Below are 19,799 nucleotides of genomic sequence, written 5' to 3'. Positions count from 1 at the left end.
GGTCCCTGTCCCACTACTGCAGTGGATCGCTGTCCCACTGCCACAGCAGGTCCCTGTCCCACTACTGCAGTGAATTGCTGTCCCACTGCCCCAGCAGCTCCCTGTCCCACTGCTGCAGCAGATCCATGCCTTTCTTCCCGAGAAGAAAATCGTGTGCTGAGCTCAGATTTGTAGGTGGAGATGTTTCACCTGCTCTCCAGATTTGTTGGCACTGAAAATAGCTCTTCTGTCCAGCTTCCTTCTGGTAATTCTGACTCAGGCTTCCAGTAATGGAGGGTGTTTTTTTTCTTTTTTTTTTTCTTTTTTTTATCTTTTTTTTTTTAATTTTAAAAAAGGAAATAATCGGAGTGTTTGTGCTGAAGAACTTCCCATCTTTCACTTCTGCTGGTGGAGCGTGGGTCTCTCTACATCTGGCACTCTTCACAGGCTATAAACTTGAAGTAGTGCTGCTTCTGGAGTTGCTGATTGCTTTGGATGCCGTGAGCTGCTGGCTCGACCTTCCTCGCTGTCGGGAAATTCCAGTGTGATTTTGTTTGCTTGGGGGCAGGCAAAGGATCTCCTTGATTGTGCCTTCCCAGCTGGGAACCTCTCTGGGCTGGCTGCAGTGCAGCAGACTGGCTGGTCCAACGCCACAGCTAACTCAGAGACAGCCATACAGCAGCCTGACCCCACTGTCGCTGGCCTGGTGAGGGTCTCCATGTGGTTTGAGCTCCTGGGCCTCGTGGCTGGTCCCTGGAGTTGGAGGGTCCTTGGTAGTGGAGGTCCTGCTCTCTGCAGAGTGTGGTGAGCCTGTGGAGCACCTGGAAGTGGCTTTGGTGGTCTTGGGCAGGGGTACTCACATCAATGTGTGTGGGCTTTGGTGGTCTGAGCCTCAGGACAGCAGTGGATCGGTGCTGGCTGTGGGTTGTGTTCTGGTTCTGGGTGTCTTAACATTAAAAATGTGTTTTTAATGTTGAAAACAAAAATGCAGCGTTGTTAAGTAAATGGTTGACTCAGAGGCAGTGTGTAAGAGGAGTGTGTAAGAGGATGTAAAGTGTCAGTACTCAGTCCATTCTCAGCAATGGCTTTTGGTTGCAGTTCTGTTCAGCCTCTCTCATTCCTCCTCTTTGATCCCCTCAGCTCTACTGCAGTCCTTCCCTTAGCAAATCCACCCCAGAGCTCTCAGCTGGACTCACCAGTTCAGAATAAAACCCAAGATCCTGCCATGAGGATCTTATGCCTGAGACCTCATGTTCTAAAGGCAAACGGTGGCATTTTGGGATGACCCGTCCTGATGCTGTGCAGTTTGGCAGAAGGACTCCTGTCCCACAGTGTGGGAGGCCAGGCATCCCTGCAGGCTTTGGGCACACGTGCAAGATGTTCACACTTCTTGCAAGAATGTGTTTACCTTGGTCAGTTGTCCCACGTGTGTGTTGACAAAGGCGTGTGTGGCGTCTGCAGGATTTATTGCTCTTCGGGGTGATTGCCCCGGGGCTTTTCATTCTCAAACAGAAAGTATTAAAGTCCACTGACAACATCAGGGTGGAAAGGCTGAGTACAGAGCACAAGTATCTTTACTGTTGTGTTTTCACACCGGTGGGGGTTGGAGGGCTGAGGTTCAGTCTGCTTTCTCACCTGTGCCCTTTCTGTTCCAGCTCTTCTCACCCAGCAGATCGTTCACCGGCCTGAACAGTTTGAATGACCATGTTCCTGCCGTGCCCAGCACCCCGCTCCTCATAAGCTTACAGGTGAGAACAACAGTCAGATCGGACACCCGGCTCTGAACTTGGTGACACCCCAGTCCCGACTGTTCTCCCTTTGGAGGGAGTGAGACAAGGAAACCAGCCAGACACGAGTCACTGTCCCTGCCCCAGAGCGTGTGGTGTTTCCCTTGGTGGAGCCCCACTGGGTTAAAGGATGCGTTGGGCTTTCATTACGTTAAATGCACGCAGAGCTGCTCTCCCTGCAGTAACAGGACTTTGCTTTATGCTGCTGAGTACCATGCTGACTTTAAAGCTGGTCTGGGTCCCTTATGCAGCTCAGCAGGGTTCGTGCTTCCCCACAGACCCCTTGAAAAGGAATATAAACATCTCCCTAGTTTGGGGTGGGCTATCCTTTGGAAGTAGTTCCTTGAGGACATGCTGGGTGTCCAGGATGGGCTCTTGCAGAGGCTGTTCCTTGTGTTGCCACAGTCTATAAATGAGCTGGATCGTTGCAGGGTTTGTGAGGCTGTGCTGGGGTGGTTCATACGGCAGCTTCTGGCACAGTGCAGCACTCTGTGTGTCCATAGTTCAACATCATCATCAAGATTTGTTCAATGCTGTTTCTTCGCAGTCTCAAACTCCTGCAGAAGAGGAGGACGAAGGTGAGGAGGAAGAAACAGAAGAGTTGGGGCAAACGGAGACCTATGCAGAATATGTACCTTCAAAGTGTGAGTGTCTTGCCATCGCAGTGGCAGGGAAAGTCACTTAGCTGCTCCCTTGTTTTCCCACAAGTGGTTTATGGTCTTTGCTGTGGCGCATCCCAAGCTTGTGATCTTCTAGATGAACTCTGCCAGGGTACCGATGCTTCGGTGGTGCTCTGCCAATTAGCCAGAGTGCTTCCCTTGCTTTCAGGGAAGGCATGGCTCAGTTTTGGCAATCCAGAGTTGTTACAGCTTGAACAACGGTTTCCTCTGTTGTCTTTTAGCCAAGATTGGGAAGCACCACCCCGACCGCGTGGTCGAAACGAGCACTCTGTCCAGTGTCCCCCCACCTGACATCACCTACAGCCTTTCCCTGCCAAGCTCCGTTGCTGACAAAGGGTCCCTTTCTGCACTACAGCTGGAAGCCATCATTTATGCCTGCCAGGTATGGGGCTCTGCCTTGCCCAACCTGCATGTCTCATGTGAGAAGGAAACTGCCTCTTGTATGTTCAAGTGTGTTTTAACATCACCCATAGTGCAGGCACTAAACTACAGAACGAAGCATGATTAATGCCTTTTCAAAGGATTATTTGAAGCTGGGGGGACTTCTCTGGGGTCTGTTTCCCAAAGAGGCAAAACCCCTTGATGTCTGTCGCAGGGAGGACTGCTTTAGGTTTCTGGGTCCTGAGCTTGGCTGTGATGCTTGGCCATCCCTGCCCGTTGTTGATCTGCGCAGGAAACGTGCTTATAGCGATGGGATACGTGAAAGGGTTAAGTGGTGGCACTTACAAGCTTACAGGAAAGCTGGTAGCAAAGGCAAACCTAGTTTAATTTCCAGCTCTGTTCTTGATTTTGCAGCAACATGAAGTTTTATTACCCAACGGGCAGCGAGCTGGGTTCCTCATCGGGGACGGTGCTGGAGTTGGAAAAGGCAGGACGGTTGCGGGCATCATCTTTGAAAATTATCTTAAAGGGAGGAAAAAAGCTTTGTGGTAAGTTGTTGGGTTTGGGTTTTGTTTGTTTTTCTCTATTCCCGTAAGACCTTGGAGTTAGTTTGGATCTGGGGGTAAGGAATTCCTTAGTGCTGATGTTGGCTTTATAGTTGAGTCATGCTGTGGCCTTGGGTAAGTCGTTTCCACCTCTTTGTGCCTGTGAAATGGGACTATTTCCCCTGCAGCAGGATGACTCACTACAGCAGATTATGTACTGCTTGGAGTGCAACGTCAAGCTTAGCCCCACTGGCTTTGAAGTCAACAGAGGGGCGTTCGTGGACTTCCCTGCTGCAGACTCAGGGCCCTGGAGTGTGGGGTTTTGCAGCTGAAGTGGCAGACCAGAGTCTGCTGTAGGGATCTTTCCTTGAGGTGTGTGGGCTGTTGGAAATGAGACCTCCTGCTGCTTTAGTCAGAGCTATTAATCACCGCGCCTGCCCTGACTATCTCCTTAGGAGATAACCAGACCCACGTCTTGCTTTGCAGGTTCAGCGTCTCCAATGATCTCAAGTATGATGCTGAGAGAGACCTGAAGGACATTGAGGCCTCCCACATTCCTGTGCATGCTTTGAATAAGGTGGGGAGAGAAGCTGTGAGGGTGTTGTGCAAAGTCAGCCTGCGGTAGCAGTTAGAAGGATCTGCCTTAGCGTGTGCGGCAGCGACTCGTGGCTTCTGCCTCCGCGCAGCTGCTGGCACAGGCAGCAAGCTGCTCGCTCATCCCTTCCCTCAGCGTGTGCTTCCCCCTCTGGACTCTGGCTGCTTTGATGTGCTGCAGAGCTGTGCTGGGAGCACCACATGGCTTGGCAAGTGCAAAGTGCAGCCGGGCTCAAACCTTTCTCGCTGCTCCCAGAGAGCCCCGCAGAGGCTCCTCCTGTTAGTGGGGGCCGTGCTCTGCTCTCCTGGGCTGAGGTTTTGAGCCAGGGAGAGCATCTGAACACACAGATTGGTGCCTGGCCAGGGCTGCAGACCCACCGTGCTGGGGCTGAACATGCAGGTGTTTCCCCCAGCCTGGGTGAATCGGAGTGTTTTCTGGAATGTGATTTTGTTCCAGTTACTCAGTGGTGAGGGTGAAGCATTTCCCAAAAGACATGGCCAGCCCTTGTGCAGTGGCTCCTCACTGTGTGCCCATCAGCCTCATCCAGGCTCATGTTTGCTGTGCCACTGGCCAGTTTGCTGAATGGTCTCCTCTGGTTTTAATGGTGTTGAACAACCAGCTGTTAGGAGGTCAGCAGAAACCACGCGTGTTCGACGTCTCTGAGTGTCTCTGTTAAAGAGACTGGAAGGGATGTTCGTGTTCGGGCCAAAAAGGCTTCAAATGGAGTTTTCTTCAGCTTCTTTGTGCTCACCTGGTCAAAGAGAAGGTTGTTTTCTAGAAGTAGTTAAACCAGATGGGAGGGTTCAGCCTGATCAGTGTTCTCAACTGTCACTTAAACAAGTGAAGTGACAGGGCGCTGCGTGCATCCAGATGTGCTGCCACACTGCCTGCAGGAAGCTCGTCCAGATGTTTCAAGTCCCTGTTACTGCCACATCTCAGCACCAAATAGAAGTGCTGAAGGTGTCAGGTCCCAAATCTTCTGCTCACAGGCTGGTTTTGTTCTTGCAGGCAGGGGAGCATGTGCCCTGCACAACCACAGCACGGTCTGTGATGTTGATTGTGGGTGAAGAATGGGTGCGATGTGCTGGGGACAAATGTCATGAGCACGTGGGCTTTGTGCTTTCTTTCCACAGATTAAATACGGTGACACAGCTACCTCAGAAGGAGTCCTCTTTGCCACTTACTCTGCGCTGATTGGGGAAAGCCAGGCGGGTGGGCAGCACAGGACGCGCTTAAAACAAATTCTGGACTGGTGCAGGGAAAATTTTGATGGGGTTGTATCCTTTAAATAATCCCAAACACACCCTCCCCTCCTCTCGCCCCCTGCTCCCCAAAAAACAGCTGGAGAGAGAGAAGATTGTACTTCAGCAGGGAGAGGAGAGCTTGGGGCTGTCTGAAGTCACTGTGCCTGGGTGGATATTGAAATGCTGTAAGCACATGCATCCCCCCCACGCTCCTCTCCCCTCCTCTACAGGCTGCAGAGTTAGTGGGAGGAGGGGAGGAATGCAGCAGGGATGAACCTTTGCAGCTTGCTTCTCCCCCAGCAATACGAGATGAGGCACACCTTGGAAGTGGAGGGAGAGGGAAGGGGAGGTGACTTCAGGTTCTGAGGAGCAGCGGGCTAGGCAAAGCCAACAGATGTCACGCAGGGAACGAGTCAGTCCTGCTACCAGGACTGGTTGTCAGTTGGTTGGAGGAGGCTGGGTTGTATTTTCTGTCTGCTCTCAGCCTCAGGATGAAAATAGCTCCTTTGTCCTTAACTCACGTTCCCTGCCAGATTGTGTTCGATGAATGTCACAAAGCCAAAAACGCCAGCTCTACTAAAATGGGCAAAGCAGTGCTGGACCTTCAGAACAAACTGCCTGGAGCAAGGGTTGTTTATGCCAGTGCCACAGGTAAGCTTCTCTCAGCACTGCCTGAGTGTTGGGGTCGCCTCTGTGGTCTGCAGGGTGCCCTTGAGATGTGAGCAACACACTGTGTGTGCACACGCTTGTGTAAGAAGAGGTGAATGGTGCTGTGGTGTTAGAGCCCCAGGAGCTGCCCTGAGCTCTATCACTGCCATTACTCGTGGCTTTTTGGCAAGTCAGGCTCCAGTTGAACTTGTTCCTGGCCAATTCTTCAGCTGTAGGGTGACTCTTCCTGCCACGGTGTATGGAGGGTCTCCAAAGGCCCCATGGCAAATGACCGTCCTCTTAAGAGCTTGCTTGGCTGGGGTCAGATCGATCCACAGCTACTGTGGTTCTGCTGACTGAATTTTGTTCAAACAGGTGCCTCTGAGCCAAAAAACATGATTTACATGAGCCGCCTGGGCATCTGGGGGAAGGGCACCCCTTTCAGAGCCTTTGATGAGTTTCTGCATGCGATTGAAAAGAGGTGAGTCCTGTCCAGCCTCCCTTTTCATCTGGTATATGTCTTGTGGCAGCCTTGCTTTGGGAAATCAATGCCTGAGGATGGTGTCTGAGGGCTGCTTGAGCCAGGGGAGGTGGTGGTTCTGCTGAAGTATCTGCCCGGTGCTGCAGTGGAAGGGCTTTCATGGCTCTCTTTCTCTCCCAGGGGAGTTGGTGCAATGGAGATCGTGGCGATGGACATGAAGGTCAGTGGAATGTACATTGCCAGGCAGCTGAGCTTCACTGGAGTCACCTTCAGAATCGAGGAGATCCCACTGGATCAGCAGTACAAGATAGTCTACGACAAGGCAGCGAAGTTGGTGAGCTGGCCCTGCTGCGGTGGGGAGACTTAGCATTTAACAGCTCTTTGGGCACGGCTGCTCCTTGTGTGGGAGGGTTTTAGGCCCCCAGATGTGAGGATGACCACAAACTCAGTCTGTTTGTAAGAAGGGGATGGGGTACACACGCTCTGCTTGTGTAAAAAACCAAACTCATCTACTTTTTGGCTGGTATTTCACAGTTCTGTATTTGCAAACCAGAGGTGGTGCTGTCCTACTAATGCGGGGAGGGGCGAGTGACCAGACTTTCTGTTCAGCCTTAACACAGTGTCATAAATACTGATGTGAAAGCAGATTATCAACCCCAGACTGCTCCAGTAACCTCCTGCCTGCCAGGAATGAAAACCGAGATACTCACTCAGCCCTTCTCGGTATCGTCTGCAGTGGGCAGAGGCCTTGATGGTGTTCCAGCAGGCAGCCGACCGCATCGGCTTGGAGTCTCGGAAATCCTTGTGGGGTCAGTTCTGGTCAGCTCACCAACGCTTCTTCAAGTATCTCTGCATTGCTGCTAAAGTCCGGCGTCTCGTTGAGCTTGCCAAGGAGGAGCTGGCGAAGGACAAGGTGCGGTATCCGAGCCGCGCGGCGGCACCCATCAGGCTTCCCTTACAAAGTGATTGATTTTTTTCTTGTAGCCTGCAACCAAAGGGAGTTCAATCTCTTTAAGCCTGACTTGAAAGCGATCTCAGGCCTCTTGAAGGCTGGATTTCTCTCTAGATTAACCCAGCTGGGGAGCGGTGTCTGGGGTTCTGAGCACAGTCGTGGGAGATGATGCTGGGTGGTTAACACGGTCTCGTTTCCTGAGATGCTGCCTGCTGCTCGTTTATGGTAGATGTGGGCATGCAGAGAGATCCAAAAAGCTACTCTGGGTCACGTTCAAACCAGAACAGCTACCAGATCCTTTACCTCGAGCACAGCTCTGGCCCTTCATCCATCTGGCTGCAGAAACGACCTAGCAGAGTTAGCTGACTCCTGAAAGCAGAGTCATCCTCCCCACGGTGTGGTTTGGGATGCTGGTTCTTCACCAGGAGCCCAGCTGCAGCCCCCACACCTATGTGGGACACTGACCTGGGACTGTGGGATCCTGTCTCTTGAGCCTGTAGCTGTGGTACACCCTCCCTGACGCCTCTTTGTCCCGTCCCTTGTGTTTCCCTGCAGTGTATCGTCATCGGCCTGCAGTCCACCGGCGAGGCTCGCACCAGAGAAGTCCTAGATGAGAATGATGGGCACCTGAATTGTTTTGTCTCTGCTGCAGAGTGAGTTCAGAACAATCCCTGGTTTTATTTCTGCTGGGGGGTGCAGGGGAGGCGTGCTGGGGAAAGCCCTGCCCTGGGAAGGTCTTGAAATTCCGTGTCCCCACCACCTTGCCCAGACCAGCTGTGTCAGGGAGGACACGTGCATCCTGGAGGCACTGCCACTGCAGTGTGACTTCATGAGCTAGACCATGGACTTGGAAGTTTTCCTGTAGTCCAGACTTGTGTGAACAGCCTGATTCAACTGTCTACACATGTAAAAGGATTGGCAGGTGCAGGGATGCAAGCTCAGGTGTAGTCTGAGTGGGTCTGGCCCTGGAAAACAGGGCTATTGACAGTGAAGACATGAGCAAGAGAATCTCATGTACTGGCAGAGGCTGGGATGATGATGGGAGGTGGCAGGTGGAGCAATGAGAGGAAGGAGTGGGCCCGAGGCGTTTGCATTCACCAGTGTTGCCTTGCAGCGCGCGTACGAGGCAGGACTGGTGTCCTAGTCGTGTTGCCTTCGTTCTGAGCTAAAAGGAGACTTGCTTGTGCCTGAAGCAAGGCCAGTGGCAGGGCTCGTGCTGCCCTTTCAGCAGAGAAGGAGGTGTATGCTCCCCTCATTTCTGCACCTTTCCAAGGACCAGCCTGTCCCACGCACGGGGCTGTTCCTGCCCGACGGGTGCCGAGACCCTGGGCTGCGGGGTTGGGTTGAGTTGCGTCTCTCTGTGCCGCAGGCGGCGGGGCTGGCAGTGTTTTCTTTTGAAGTGACTGTTAACTCAGGTGAAAGCAGTGAGAGGTGCCAGAGAGAGTTTTTTAGGCAAAACTCTCCTCCCTGACTGGCAGAGGGGTTGTGTTGGGCCGTGTCACTGCTGTTCTCCAGTCCGTTCCCGCTGGTGACAGCGCACGCGGCAAGTCGTAACAACCGCTCGCGTTGATGTGGTGTCTTGGGATGGCTTCTGCACCACAGAACTCTGAGGAATCGAGTCTAGAGCCTGCATGGTGCCCTTGAGCCTTGCTCAGCAGGCAGAGGAGAAGGGGCTGCTGGCCATCACGCACAGCGCTCGGCTCTGTCCCCAGTTGGAGAGGCGAGAGCGATGCTGGCCAGATAACCGAGTATCTCCTGGCATCTGCCGAGCCTCCGGCTGCCACGTCCTGGTTTCACAGCACTGCAGGGGATTTCTTGAAGGGAGTGTGCTGGGAAGTAACAGCTGTTTAAAAGATGCTGAGAAATGGGGTTAAAAATAAACAGGGATTGCTCAGTGAGTGAATAGCAGCCCAAGCCTTCGTTTCCAGGGAAGGAGGGGAATGCCAGTGTCAGGAAAATGAGCGAGGTCTCATGGCAGGGAGGCTCCAGACCTGAGAGTGAGCTCTTGTGTTTTGAGCCCTGGGTCACCCCAGCACGCAGGGCCAAAGGACAGAAGGGCCTTTTCTGGTGCCTGTCATCGCAGTCGCTTCGCAGCTGGCGCAGGGCTCTGCCCCTTCAGGGAGCCGTGCTGCCTGTCCCCTCCAGCCCCTCACGCCCAGCATTCAGAGCCTCCTCCCCAGTTCCTGAGACTCCCTTTTGCTCACATAGGCAAGTTGGCATGTCCATACCTCTCAGCTGTCACTTTCAACATTTGCTTTGGTTTTGGGGGATTTTTTTTTCCAACCAGAGCTCATTCAGCACTGCCTTCTCATTGCACTGGGTGTACACCCCCACCCTCCCTGGCCCCAATCAGCATTTAAGCCTGTGCTCTTTTGTTTGCAGAACATCCCACCGAAAAGTTTGTTTAATTTCTGCCTCCTCTGATTTTTTTCCACTCACCTGAAAGCTCTACATATCCCTGTTTTGCCGCTTCTCTCTGTCCCGTGGGCAAGCGACCCACATCCCGTTCATCGGAGGACTTGGTGGAGCGCGCGGAGGACCTGGTGTTGGACAGCTTGGTGTGGTTCTGCTCTCCTAGCATGGAGAGGAGCTGAGACACTGGGACTTACTGGATTTTTTCAGTAGTGATGTAACACCTCCCCAGTGTAGCGTTTTCTCTTAATTGCTCTTTGAAAGTCCTACGACGTTGTCGTGCCACGTGGTCCATCGCAGTGTCTCCGTGGAACAGCCCTGCTCCTTCCCAGGCAGGAAGCCAGAGCAGACAGCATTTTCCCCAGTGTTACGATGCTGTGCATCCCCTCAGCACACCCGTTTCATGGCTGAGGATCTGCTGGCACAGCCCACACTCCTGTGGCCGACTCCTGCATCCCCCCAGCAGAGCCCTTTGGTCACGGCTGTCCCAGAGAGCCACGCCATAGCAGTGGCTGGCTGATCACCCACTAGTAGTTGTGGTGCAGGATTTCCCTCCCCTTTCATGAAATGTGGTGCTGTCTCAAATGCACATTGCTACGTGATAACCCGCAGATGTTCCTGTTCCTGGTAGCTAGAATAAATTTTGCATCTTACTTTCAGAGGCGTCTTTCTATCACTAATTCAGAAGCACTTTCCTTCAACCAAAAGAAAGAGAGAAAAAGGAACTGGCATTAAAAGAAAACGTAAGAGCACACTCCACTGCCCAGCATCTGACCTCCTGCCTTGCTGCTTCCCCCCAGCTACTCAGCTTTTTCTTTTCCTTTGTCCCTTTCCCCTACTTCACGCTTTTTGCTGCTCTGCCCTGGTTTCAGTTTGCCTTCCTGCACATCACCCATCACTTGCTCCCCTCCGGAGGATGGCAGCTCTAGGTCACTCACCCCCTCCTCCCTCTAACCCGCTTCCCTATCGCAGCAGAGGTCCTCGCTCCATCACTTGCCCGGTAGCTGTGTCCCTCTCCCTCAGCCGCTTCCTTGCCTAGGCTGGTGGGCAGATGGTGCCAAGAGTCCTGGCTGCATGTCCGAAGCCCTCCTGCCGCAAGGGGTGTTCTCTGCTCCCACTTCTAGATTGGGGGGGGGGGGGGGCGGTTTAAAAAAACCCCAAACGCTTCCCCTGCCAAATTGTTGGCTGCAGTCACAGGTAAGAAGAGCTGTGGGGTTTCTCTTCCATTGTGAAGTGGGAATGGGGAAGAGGGGGGGACGGGAGCGCTGGCAATTCTGGAGCTGATCCTGACTCTGCAAGCTGGTGTGTGAACCCCCTGGCGTAGCAGGGACTTGTCTTACCATGCTTGGAAGTAAACAACATCCTGAAACACCGGCACCTTCCCCTGTGCTGCACGTTCCTCCAGCAGTGGTCAAACCTGTGGACTCCTTCCTTGAGGAGTCAGCCTGACGTGTGCAACTAGCTGCAGCCCTGACAAAGTTTGCCTCGTTCTTCCTTTCTCCTTCTTCCTTTCCCTTTGTCTCTCCCCCTCCCTCCCCTACTGCTCACCACCCAAGGGGCTCAGTCTTTGAGATCAGCCTTTCATTTGGGGAAATCTCAGCTATTTTGTGATTTCTCATCCTCTTTCTGAGCTGGCATTGCTGCACAGAGCTTCGGAGACTCTCCCTTGACGCTGCTTGCTTTGCCTTGCAGGGAAGCAGAGGGGCCGCTGCGCCAAGCCTCTGAAGGGCATGTGTGACCCCGTGGGTGTGATCAAGATCAGTGATGACAGCAGCACTGACTCTGACATGGGGCTCCACAGCGACTTCAACTCCTCCCTGGAGTCCGTGTTTGAGACGGACGACGTCATCTTCATCGAGCACACCTACAACGGCTTCGCAGCCGAGGACAGAAGTAAGCAGAGCGGCAGCAGGGGGTTTATCTCCTTCCTCCTTCCCCTGCCAAGTCAGGGGAAAGCAGAGAGGGAATTTGTTCCGAGCTCAGCAGCATTTATTGCAAGTCAGGGTGTCTTCACTTGCTCTTCAGCCCATGCCCCAGAAGCCCTCTGGGACAGCTCTTTGCCCCATCTTTGATCCGCAGTTCCCAGCTAACTCCAAACTTGGGCATTTTGCATTCCAGGTAATTATCATGTGCTGCCTTCCCAAAAAGAGATGCACGGCCTGCGAGAGCTGGAGCAGGTGGAAAAGATGAAGCAGGACCTTCTCGCAAAAGTAAAAGCACTGGGCAAAGAGCTACCTCTCAATACCTTGGATGAACTGATCAATCACTTTGGGGGCCCGGAGCACGTGGCAGAGGTACTCCTCACAGTCAGGTCTATGTTTTGGTGGCACTGGGAGAGGAAGAGGGGCCAGCAAAGGTGGTTCTGCTAGAAGAGGGTTTTCCTCACCTCCTTTGGAAAAGCTGTTGAGAATTGACTTTCCAGACTGATTCACTGCACCGTGCAGGTCTCTGCCCTCCACTAACGGCCTCTCTCCTGTGTGCTGTGTGCAGATGACGGGGCGGAAGGGCCGGGTGGTTTGCAGACCAGATGGCTGCGTCGTGTTTGAGTCCCGTGCAGAGCAAGGCCTCTCTATAGACCACGTCAACCTGAAGGAGAAGGAGCGGTTTATGAAAGGGGAAAAGGTGGGTCGGGTTCGAGCTAAGGAAACCTCCAAACTTAGCCAATGGGAGCGAATATGCTGGGAGGGGAAGGAAAGGGAGCATGCCTCTGCATGCTTGTGCCTTGCCAACCTCAGGCCAGCAAGGCTTTGCAGCTGGCTGACCTGCTGGAAGGTGACCAGGAGTCCTGTGTCTCTTCTTAGGCTGGGGGTGGTCATTGCTTCAGGCTGTTTCTTGAAGCAGTTTTGCAGATGTCCAGGAGCTCATCCCCTTTCTCACCTGTTCTCTCTCTCCCTTAGCTTGTAGCAATAATCTCTGAGGCTTCCAGCTCCGGTATCTCTCTCCAAGCAGACAGACGGGTGAAGAACCAGAAGCGCCGGGTCCACATGACACTGGAGTTGCCCTGGAGCGCGGATCGGGCCATACAGCAGTTTGGTGAGCACTGAGTGTTCCTCATCACCTTTCTCCTTCCCCTGAGTGTGGTTTCAGACTGTGATGCCTGGGGCAGCCCTGGGAAGGAGAGGCACATGTGGCTGCCCAGGCCAGGCTCGTGCTGCGCCCGGGATGCAGCAGCTTGCGGAGCAGAGTGCTGCTGGCTTTTGCTGAGATGGAAGTTCAGACAGAAAGCAGTTGTGACTGATTTATCTTGTGGGGAAGGTTTGTATTGACTGGGAAGGGGGAACCCTCCAGTCCCTGTGAGCAGAGCGAGTGCATCCTTGTGGAACGTGCCGGGGGATTTCTGTCCCACCCTGGGGAGGCTCTGGAGGATGGGGAGGGGATGGTTCCTCACTACACATGAGCACAAAAGAAACAATCCACATCCTTGGTCAAACCAGAGAGGGTCAGGGCTACAGACTCAGCTCTTCCCGGTCTCGGCAGCACCAGGGCGGTGTGTGTGCCGCTGCCCTTTGCCCCCCGGGATCTCCTCTGAACACCAGCCGTGACATGGAACATTGTTTTGGTGTGCTTGCCTCTCCCTCAGCTTCCCTTCTGGTACCAGACAGGCTGTTCCAACCTCTCCTTTAGGGAGAGGTGATTGTGCCCCTGTACTGGGCACTAGGGAGGCTGCACCTCGAGTGCTGGGTCCAATTCTGGGCACCTCACCATCAGAAGGACATTGAGGTCCTGGAGTGAGGTCAGAGAAGGGCAACCAGGCTGGGGAAGGGGCTGGAGGGCAAATCCTCTGAGGAGCAGCTGAGGGAGCTGGGGGTGTTCAGCCTGGAGAAGAAGAGGCTGAGGGGAGACCTTATCACCACCTACACTGACCTGAGAAGGTTGTAGAGAGGTGGGTCTCTTCAGCCAGGGGACAGGAGATGGGACAAGGGGCAATGGGCTCAAGCTGCCCCAGGGCAGGGTCAGAGCAGATGGGAGGGAAAAATTCTTCCCTGAAAAAATTGACAGGGCCTGGCACAGGCTGCCCAGGGAGGGGCTGAGTCACCTTCCCTGTGTGTGTTTAAAAAAGGGTAGATGAGGTGCTCAGGGATCTGGGTCAGCACAGGATGGGAACAGTTGGACTTGATGAGCTTAAAGGTCTTTTCCAACCTTGTGATTCTGTGATTCTTTCACTGCTGTTCTCGTGTCCCTCTAGGTCGAACACACCGATCGAACCAGGTTTCTGCTCCAGAGTATGTCTTCCTGATCTCTGAGCTGGCAGGGGAGAGGAGGTTTGCATCCATCGTGGCGAAACGGCTGGAGAGCCTAGTAAGTGCCCAGCAACAGACAGATTAGTGTGTCAGTTCCTACTGGCACTGGTGTAACTGGTGCGGGGGATTGCATCACCCCCAACTGAAGGCATTGCTGTTGTGGAACTTTGGATGCTTTCAGCATCCTGGGATTTGGGAAGGGAAGTGAAGAAGAATACGTAACCAAGGCATCAGAGGAATTTCGGGGAAGCAGTACCCAATTCAGATGCTGGAATTCCCCCTCTTCTACGAGGAGCGTAAACCCATCTGTTTCCAGAAAGCTGCTGAAATAATGAATGAAATTATTGATTTGCTGCTGGTTTTTTTTTTTTCTTCACTTCCCATAAAGCCCCAAATGCTCTGTAATCCCAAGGCACGCTGCTTCCCGGCGGCACGCTCTTCTCCTGGCCTTTTCCCAGCCTTCTCTGGTGTCTTGCAGCAGCTAAAAGTAAGAGCCGTTTGCTTGTTCCACTTTCCCAGGGTGCCTTAACTCACGGAGACCGCCGGGCCACCGAATCCCGAGACCTCAGCAAGTACAACTTTGAGAACAAGGTAACACGGGGGTGCTCTCGGGGTAGCTGGGCCAGGGGGGTGTGGAGGCGTTTAGCAAACGCCTTCCGTGGGAGCTGCTAAGATCGTTGCTGGCATCTTCAGGCGGGATCTGGCCTAGCACCCTGCTCCCTGCCTGCAGCCTCCTGCACCGCACAGAACTGAGTTAAAATCCCTGTGGTGCATCCCAGCACCACGCTGGCGAGAGGCTTGTGCTCCCACGAGGGAGCAGGGAAGGGTGTCAGGGCCTTTATGCCCCAGAGAGCCGATACCATCACTGGGCTGTGGATATGTGGAGGGCTGTACTTGGTCCCCTGGGACAGAGGAGGCCCCTGGCACGTGGCTACTCCCTTGGCATGGCCACCAAGTCGGTGGCCCTTTTGGAGGCAACAGCTTTCTCAACCATGCCGGCAGAAGTGTTGTGCCGCGCTCAATACACCGCCTGGCTCCCAGTGTGGGCTCATCCCATGTGTGACTCTCATCTCCTTCCACAGTATGGGGCTAAAGCACTCGACAGAGTCCTGTCCACTATCCTCAGCCACACAGAGAACAGAGTTCCTGTGCCCAAGAGCTACGACAGAGGGGAGGCTGCGTTTTTCCACGGTAAGAACTGTACCAGCTCAGGTTTCTGCTATATCTTGCTGGCCATGTTGGGCTCAGCTTTGGGACACCTGAAGAACCAAACAGAAGATGAGAGGGAGGGAATGGTACTTTGCAGCCCATTGGTGGGCAGGGCAATTGGGCACCCAGATGCACATCACCCTGCCAGGTGTTGGGAGGGGAAGGAGTCTGGGAGAGACCGAGCTGTGAAGCAGAGAGGAGCCCTGTGGGGCTGCTGAGGGGAGGCTTAACCCTGAAATGCACAAGCTGTCTTCTGCCATTCCAGAAATGAAACAAGGTCTCATCTCTGTGGGGATCTGCTGCAACCAGATGAAGTATGGCACTGTCTCAGTGGAGAAAGGTGAGTGTTAAGCTTTTCCTGTCCACATGGGGGAGAAATGAGAGGGCTGGGGCTGTCATGGCCCGTCCAGTCCATCTGCACCAGCGCACAGCCTTGATGCTTGCTTTAGAGGGGAGGGTGGTTTCCCTGCAGCAGCCTAGAGCTGACGGCAGCCTGGAGTAACAGTGCTGTACTGACGTTGGGGGGCTTGTTGGGGGACTGTCTTTGGGAGCTGGTGGGCCCAGTGCCAAGCTGCACCATGTTCTCTGACCTGCTGTGCCCTTGCAGACTGCTCCATCACCAAGTTCCTGAACCGCATCCTGGGTCTGGAGGTGGACAAGCAGAACATGCTCTTCCAGTATTTTTCTGACACCTTTGATTATCTGATTGAAAAGGACAAGAAGGAGGGCAAATACGACATGGGCATCCTAGGTACGGAGAAAGAGGGGTGGCTGGGTCTCTCCTTCCTGCAGCCCTGAGGTTCCCTGTTCCTCTTGGGCTGGCTGATGGCTGTTCCAACTGGTGCCCTTGCCACAACCATCTCGGGCACTGCAGTATCCCTGCATGGCACAGACCCCGAGGCTCCTGCAGGGAGAGGAGGTGGTACTGGACAGTGGATCTTAGAGCTGACACATGTTTTGGTCTTTCCTCCTGCTGTAGATTTAGCCCCAGGTGTGGATGAGGTCTATGAGGAGAGCAAGGAGGTCTTCCTGACCCCTGGGCACCCGCAGGATGGGCAGGTCGTGTTTTATAAGGTAGGCAGCCTGCACAGCTGTCTGTGCAGTCCAGACATCTTCAGAGCTTCCCAGTCTGGGGCTGTGAGCTGCTGGGTCCCTGCCCTGTAGATTTGTGTCACATCTGTGCCACATCTGCCTTGGCTGTGAGCTGGTGACTGGAAGTTCAGCAGAGGAGCTGAGGAGAGGCCCTGCCCCGTCATGGGGCTGGGGCTGCTGTGTGCAGCGTGTGCTTCTGTGGTGCCTGTTCTGAGCTGTGGGAGTTTGTGTGGGGCTGTGATTTGTGAGATGGATGCTGATGGGTTTATCCTGCTCCTGAAGCTACAGAATCCCCCTGTTTATCCCTGTTTAGATCAGCGTTGACAGAGGCTTAAAGTGGGAAGAAGCTTATGAGAAGTCACTCAAGCTGACAGGATCATTTGATGGGTTCTACCTCTCCTACAAGGTGGGTTCCTGGGCTCTGCCAGGGGGGGACATCCCAGCTCAGAGGGGGCCTCCAGTACGAGAAGCTCTGCTGTGGGTCTGAGAGGTCTGTGCCTGACCTCTCACTGGGGGCTGGGAGGTGCCTCCAAGAACCTCCATCCTGAACTGAAGGGGCTTAATTTAGAGAAATATGGACTTGGGGAGAGAGGCTGGGACTGTAACCATCAGCTCTACCCCAACAGAGGCGAGGCACCAAATACACCTGTCTGCTGGCAGAGCAGAGCCGTGGGAAGAACTTCATCCTCTACAAGCCAAATATCGGGAAGCAAAGCCAGCCAGAGAGCCTGGACAGTCTGCAGAAGAAGTACCAGCGGGTAGGTGGGGGCTGCAGCCCTCCAGTGCAGGGAGAAGGAAAAGCCTCTTTCCCTGGGCAGGGGTGGCTTTGGAAGGATGTTTACTGTAACCCCCACAGCAACTCGTGGCCCCTGACATGGGCTGGGCAGAGCTGGCAGTAGCACCCGGGTGTCCTGACTCCCAGCCCTGGATTTCAGGTCTCTACCACTGTCTCTCTGATCTGCAGGTGCCACCAGAGGAAGCCAAGGAGCATTGGGAGTCCAGTTACCATTTCTCCTTGACGAAGTGTAACCATGCCATCTGGTAAGGCAGCCCTGCCCTCCCTGAGGTGGTGGGGAGAGGGTCCATGGCCGTGAGAAGGGCTGCAGGTGGGGAATCACGCTCTGCCAGGGATGCTGTGCTGATTCAGGTGGTTTTCTCCTGGTTGCACTGAAGGAATGGGAGCTGTAAGCTGACCCAGGAGAAGAAGAAGTGCTTCCAGGGCATGCGCCTGCGTCACTACTACATGCTGTGCGGTGCCCTGCTGCGGGTCTGGAGCAAGATTGCCAGCATCATGGCAGACATCACCAACACCAGCTACCTGCAGATCGTCCGCCTCAAGACCAAGGAGAAGAAGAAACAAGTCGGTGGGTGAAATGCTGGGGAGGGGTGTGCGGGGCCTTTTAGGAGAAGGAAGAAGAGGTCCAGCTGCCCAGTGCCAAAACTCCCTTCCTAAACAGGAAACAGGGCTGTGTGGGAATGGGGGCTAACCTGACGTGTGTTTGGGCACAGGCAGAGGGCGAGCACGAGGCCCGAGCCATCCCCTCGATGCCCACACGAAGCGGTGCTGTTGCTGCCAGCTCTGAGCTCGCCGTGAGCTGCTTTTGCTCTGGGTGCAGTCCTGTCTCTCCACTCCACAGCCCGGCCAAGGGGCAGAGCAGGCTGGGGGTGTGCTTGGCACACGGCTCCCGGTGCTGCTGCCCACCTGTCTGTCCCCACAGTGCCTGTCCCTGCCCAAATGGCTGTGGGGACTGATGTGCGTTCCTCCCCTAGGGATAAAGATCCCCGAGAGCTGTGTCCAGAAGGTGCTGGAGGAGCTGAAGCAGATGGATGAGAACGTGAAGCGGAAGCACAACCAGCTCCTCCAGGCCCAGGAGCAGAGCTCGCAGTTCCTGCCGCTGCACATCCTGCAGCAACCCCTGAACCTGCCGCAGACAGGGCCCACGGTCCCCCCACCCAGGCACTCCCTGTGCCAGGATGAAGTCCTGGACTTGACCTACAGCCCTCCTGGCAACAGTGTTCCCAACATGATGGTGAGCCAAGATCCAGGGCTGTGCTTCCCCTCGGAACACGTTCTCCAGTCCCACCAGCAGCACCAGTTACCCATTGGCTTCAGCTACCCTTCTGCCTTCAAGAGCCCAGCCCCTGGCCTTGAAGGGAACATGCCTCTGAGCTCCTCGCTGCACAGCCACCTGCATCCGCTTCACCAGACACCCTTGCAGACACTGCAGCAGCCGGAAGGGACTATCAATTATAGAGAGGTCCTGGAGGACCTCATGCTGAGGCCACTGAACGGGGGCTCCCAGGAACGCCAGAGCGTGATCCAGTTCAGTGGCCCTTTCTGAACACCAGCTGGGCACACCAGTGATGCTGGGGCCGCTGTGGATCCATATCCTTCGGTGCAGAGGTGAGAGCTGGGGAGCCATGGCTTTTCTGCTGGTTTCAACTGACCCTTTTCTGGATTCGAGGGAAGAAAAAAAAAATGACAAAACCCAACCAACCCATTCTTTTAAAGCAAAGTTTATTTATATATGATATTCAGTCAGGCGTCTATAGATTTGTATATAACATGCGCTATGCGGGGAGCTGAGCGGCGCCGAGTTTGGCTCATCCGGACTGATGGTCTCTGCTGTGTTTGAGTCCTGCACAAAGGTCAGTGCCCAGGCAGGGCTGGGACAGATGCTCCCTCCCCTGTGCCCGTCCTCCCCCCGTGCCCATTCCCCTGCAGACTACTGAGTTTCTGAGCTGGGTCAGCACTTTTCCCGGCTCTCCAGCCCAGAGCTCTGCGGCTGCTGCTGCCTGCGCTGGGCAGGGACACGTCTGGTCTCCATGGTGACCAGAGCGCTGGTCCCTCACTGATGGCTGTGAGCCTGGTGTCCCCAAGAGCAGACTGCAGTGGCTGCCCTGGCTGGGCTGCAGACCTTGGGGCTGCCCTAGAGGGCTGGCTTGGCAGGCTGGGTGAGGGGAAGGGAATGTGGCCCCTTGAGCCCCTGAGTTTGTGTCCCTCCGGGCAGGGCTGAGCAGTTAAACTAGGTTCTCTGCCCTTCCTGGGGAGGGACATGGCACCTCCGGGGCTGCTGAGCCTCATAGGAGAGGGCTGGACCTGGCTGCACCAATGCTTGTTTGTTGGTATGGTAGTAGAACTCATGAGTTTGTCAGAGCTCAGCCATGCCAGGACCGTGGGGGATTCCCTGGAGCAAAGGGCCGCTTGTCCCATCAGCCTGTCCTGCACTTTAGCCTCGCGGGGTCACTGCAGCTGGCTGTGCTTTGTCCAACTCGTCACCGTCACACAGTGTCCTTTCCCCCCACCAGTCCCGTTCTGCAGGGCTCGTCCTTGGCTGAGCCACGGACACAGGTCCCAGGTGTCTGGGTCAGAGTGACCCAGCTCCCGGCCCCTGCAGGGAAGAATTCCCCGCTGAGCGCCGGGGACACACAGTATTGCTGCTCGTGCTACGAATTCAGCCTCCCAATACCAAAGAGCAAAGGTCTGCTTTGCACAGCACTGCCCCAGCCACCCCACTGCCCCTCAGCCCTGTGCATCTGGGCCAACTGCCTC

At 54.7% G+C, this 19,799-nt stretch overlaps 1 protein-coding gene across 1 annotated transcript in view; it reads left to right on the top strand.

The window, feature by feature from the left end:
• Positions 1 to 18,960, top strand: part of SBNO2 (strawberry notch homolog 2) — a 48,018-nt gene extending 29,058 nt beyond the window's left edge. The window contains exons 5-31 of the mRNA XM_084276426.1: positions 1,635 to 1,727; positions 2,314 to 2,410; positions 2,668 to 2,828; positions 3,242 to 3,375; positions 3,859 to 3,949; positions 5,101 to 5,244; positions 5,745 to 5,862; positions 6,235 to 6,340; positions 6,521 to 6,674; positions 7,077 to 7,253; positions 7,848 to 7,945; positions 10,365 to 10,447; positions 11,397 to 11,597; positions 11,823 to 11,998; positions 12,195 to 12,326; positions 12,602 to 12,737; positions 13,891 to 14,003; positions 14,465 to 14,536; positions 15,028 to 15,136; positions 15,420 to 15,494; positions 15,762 to 15,905; positions 16,134 to 16,228; positions 16,560 to 16,652; positions 16,873 to 17,004; positions 17,211 to 17,287; positions 17,420 to 17,610; positions 18,017 to 18,960. Coding sequence (XP_084132552.1) covers positions 1,635 to 1,727; positions 2,314 to 2,410; positions 2,668 to 2,828; positions 3,242 to 3,375; positions 3,859 to 3,949; positions 5,101 to 5,244; positions 5,745 to 5,862; positions 6,235 to 6,340; positions 6,521 to 6,674; positions 7,077 to 7,253; positions 7,848 to 7,945; positions 10,365 to 10,447; positions 11,397 to 11,597; positions 11,823 to 11,998; positions 12,195 to 12,326; positions 12,602 to 12,737; positions 13,891 to 14,003; positions 14,465 to 14,536; positions 15,028 to 15,136; positions 15,420 to 15,494; positions 15,762 to 15,905; positions 16,134 to 16,228; positions 16,560 to 16,652; positions 16,873 to 17,004; positions 17,211 to 17,287; positions 17,420 to 17,610; positions 18,017 to 18,588 — 3,774 coding nt within the window. The 3' untranslated portion in view covers positions 18,589 to 18,960. The remainder of the gene's footprint in view (positions 1 to 1,634; positions 1,728 to 2,313; positions 2,411 to 2,667; positions 2,829 to 3,241; positions 3,376 to 3,858; positions 3,950 to 5,100; positions 5,245 to 5,744; positions 5,863 to 6,234; positions 6,341 to 6,520; positions 6,675 to 7,076; positions 7,254 to 7,847; positions 7,946 to 10,364; positions 10,448 to 11,396; positions 11,598 to 11,822; positions 11,999 to 12,194; positions 12,327 to 12,601; positions 12,738 to 13,890; positions 14,004 to 14,464; positions 14,537 to 15,027; positions 15,137 to 15,419; positions 15,495 to 15,761; positions 15,906 to 16,133; positions 16,229 to 16,559; positions 16,653 to 16,872; positions 17,005 to 17,210; positions 17,288 to 17,419; positions 17,611 to 18,016) is intronic.
• Positions 18,961 to 19,799: the final 839 nt, after the last annotated feature.

Source organism: Gallinula chloropus (genome assembly GCF_964237585.1).
Source record: "Gallinula chloropus genome assembly, chromosome: 28".
In the NCBI taxonomy this organism is placed as follows: domain Eukaryota; kingdom Metazoa; phylum Chordata; class Aves; order Gruiformes; family Rallidae; genus Gallinula; species Gallinula chloropus.
This window is presented reverse-complemented; position numbering and strand designations above follow the sequence as displayed.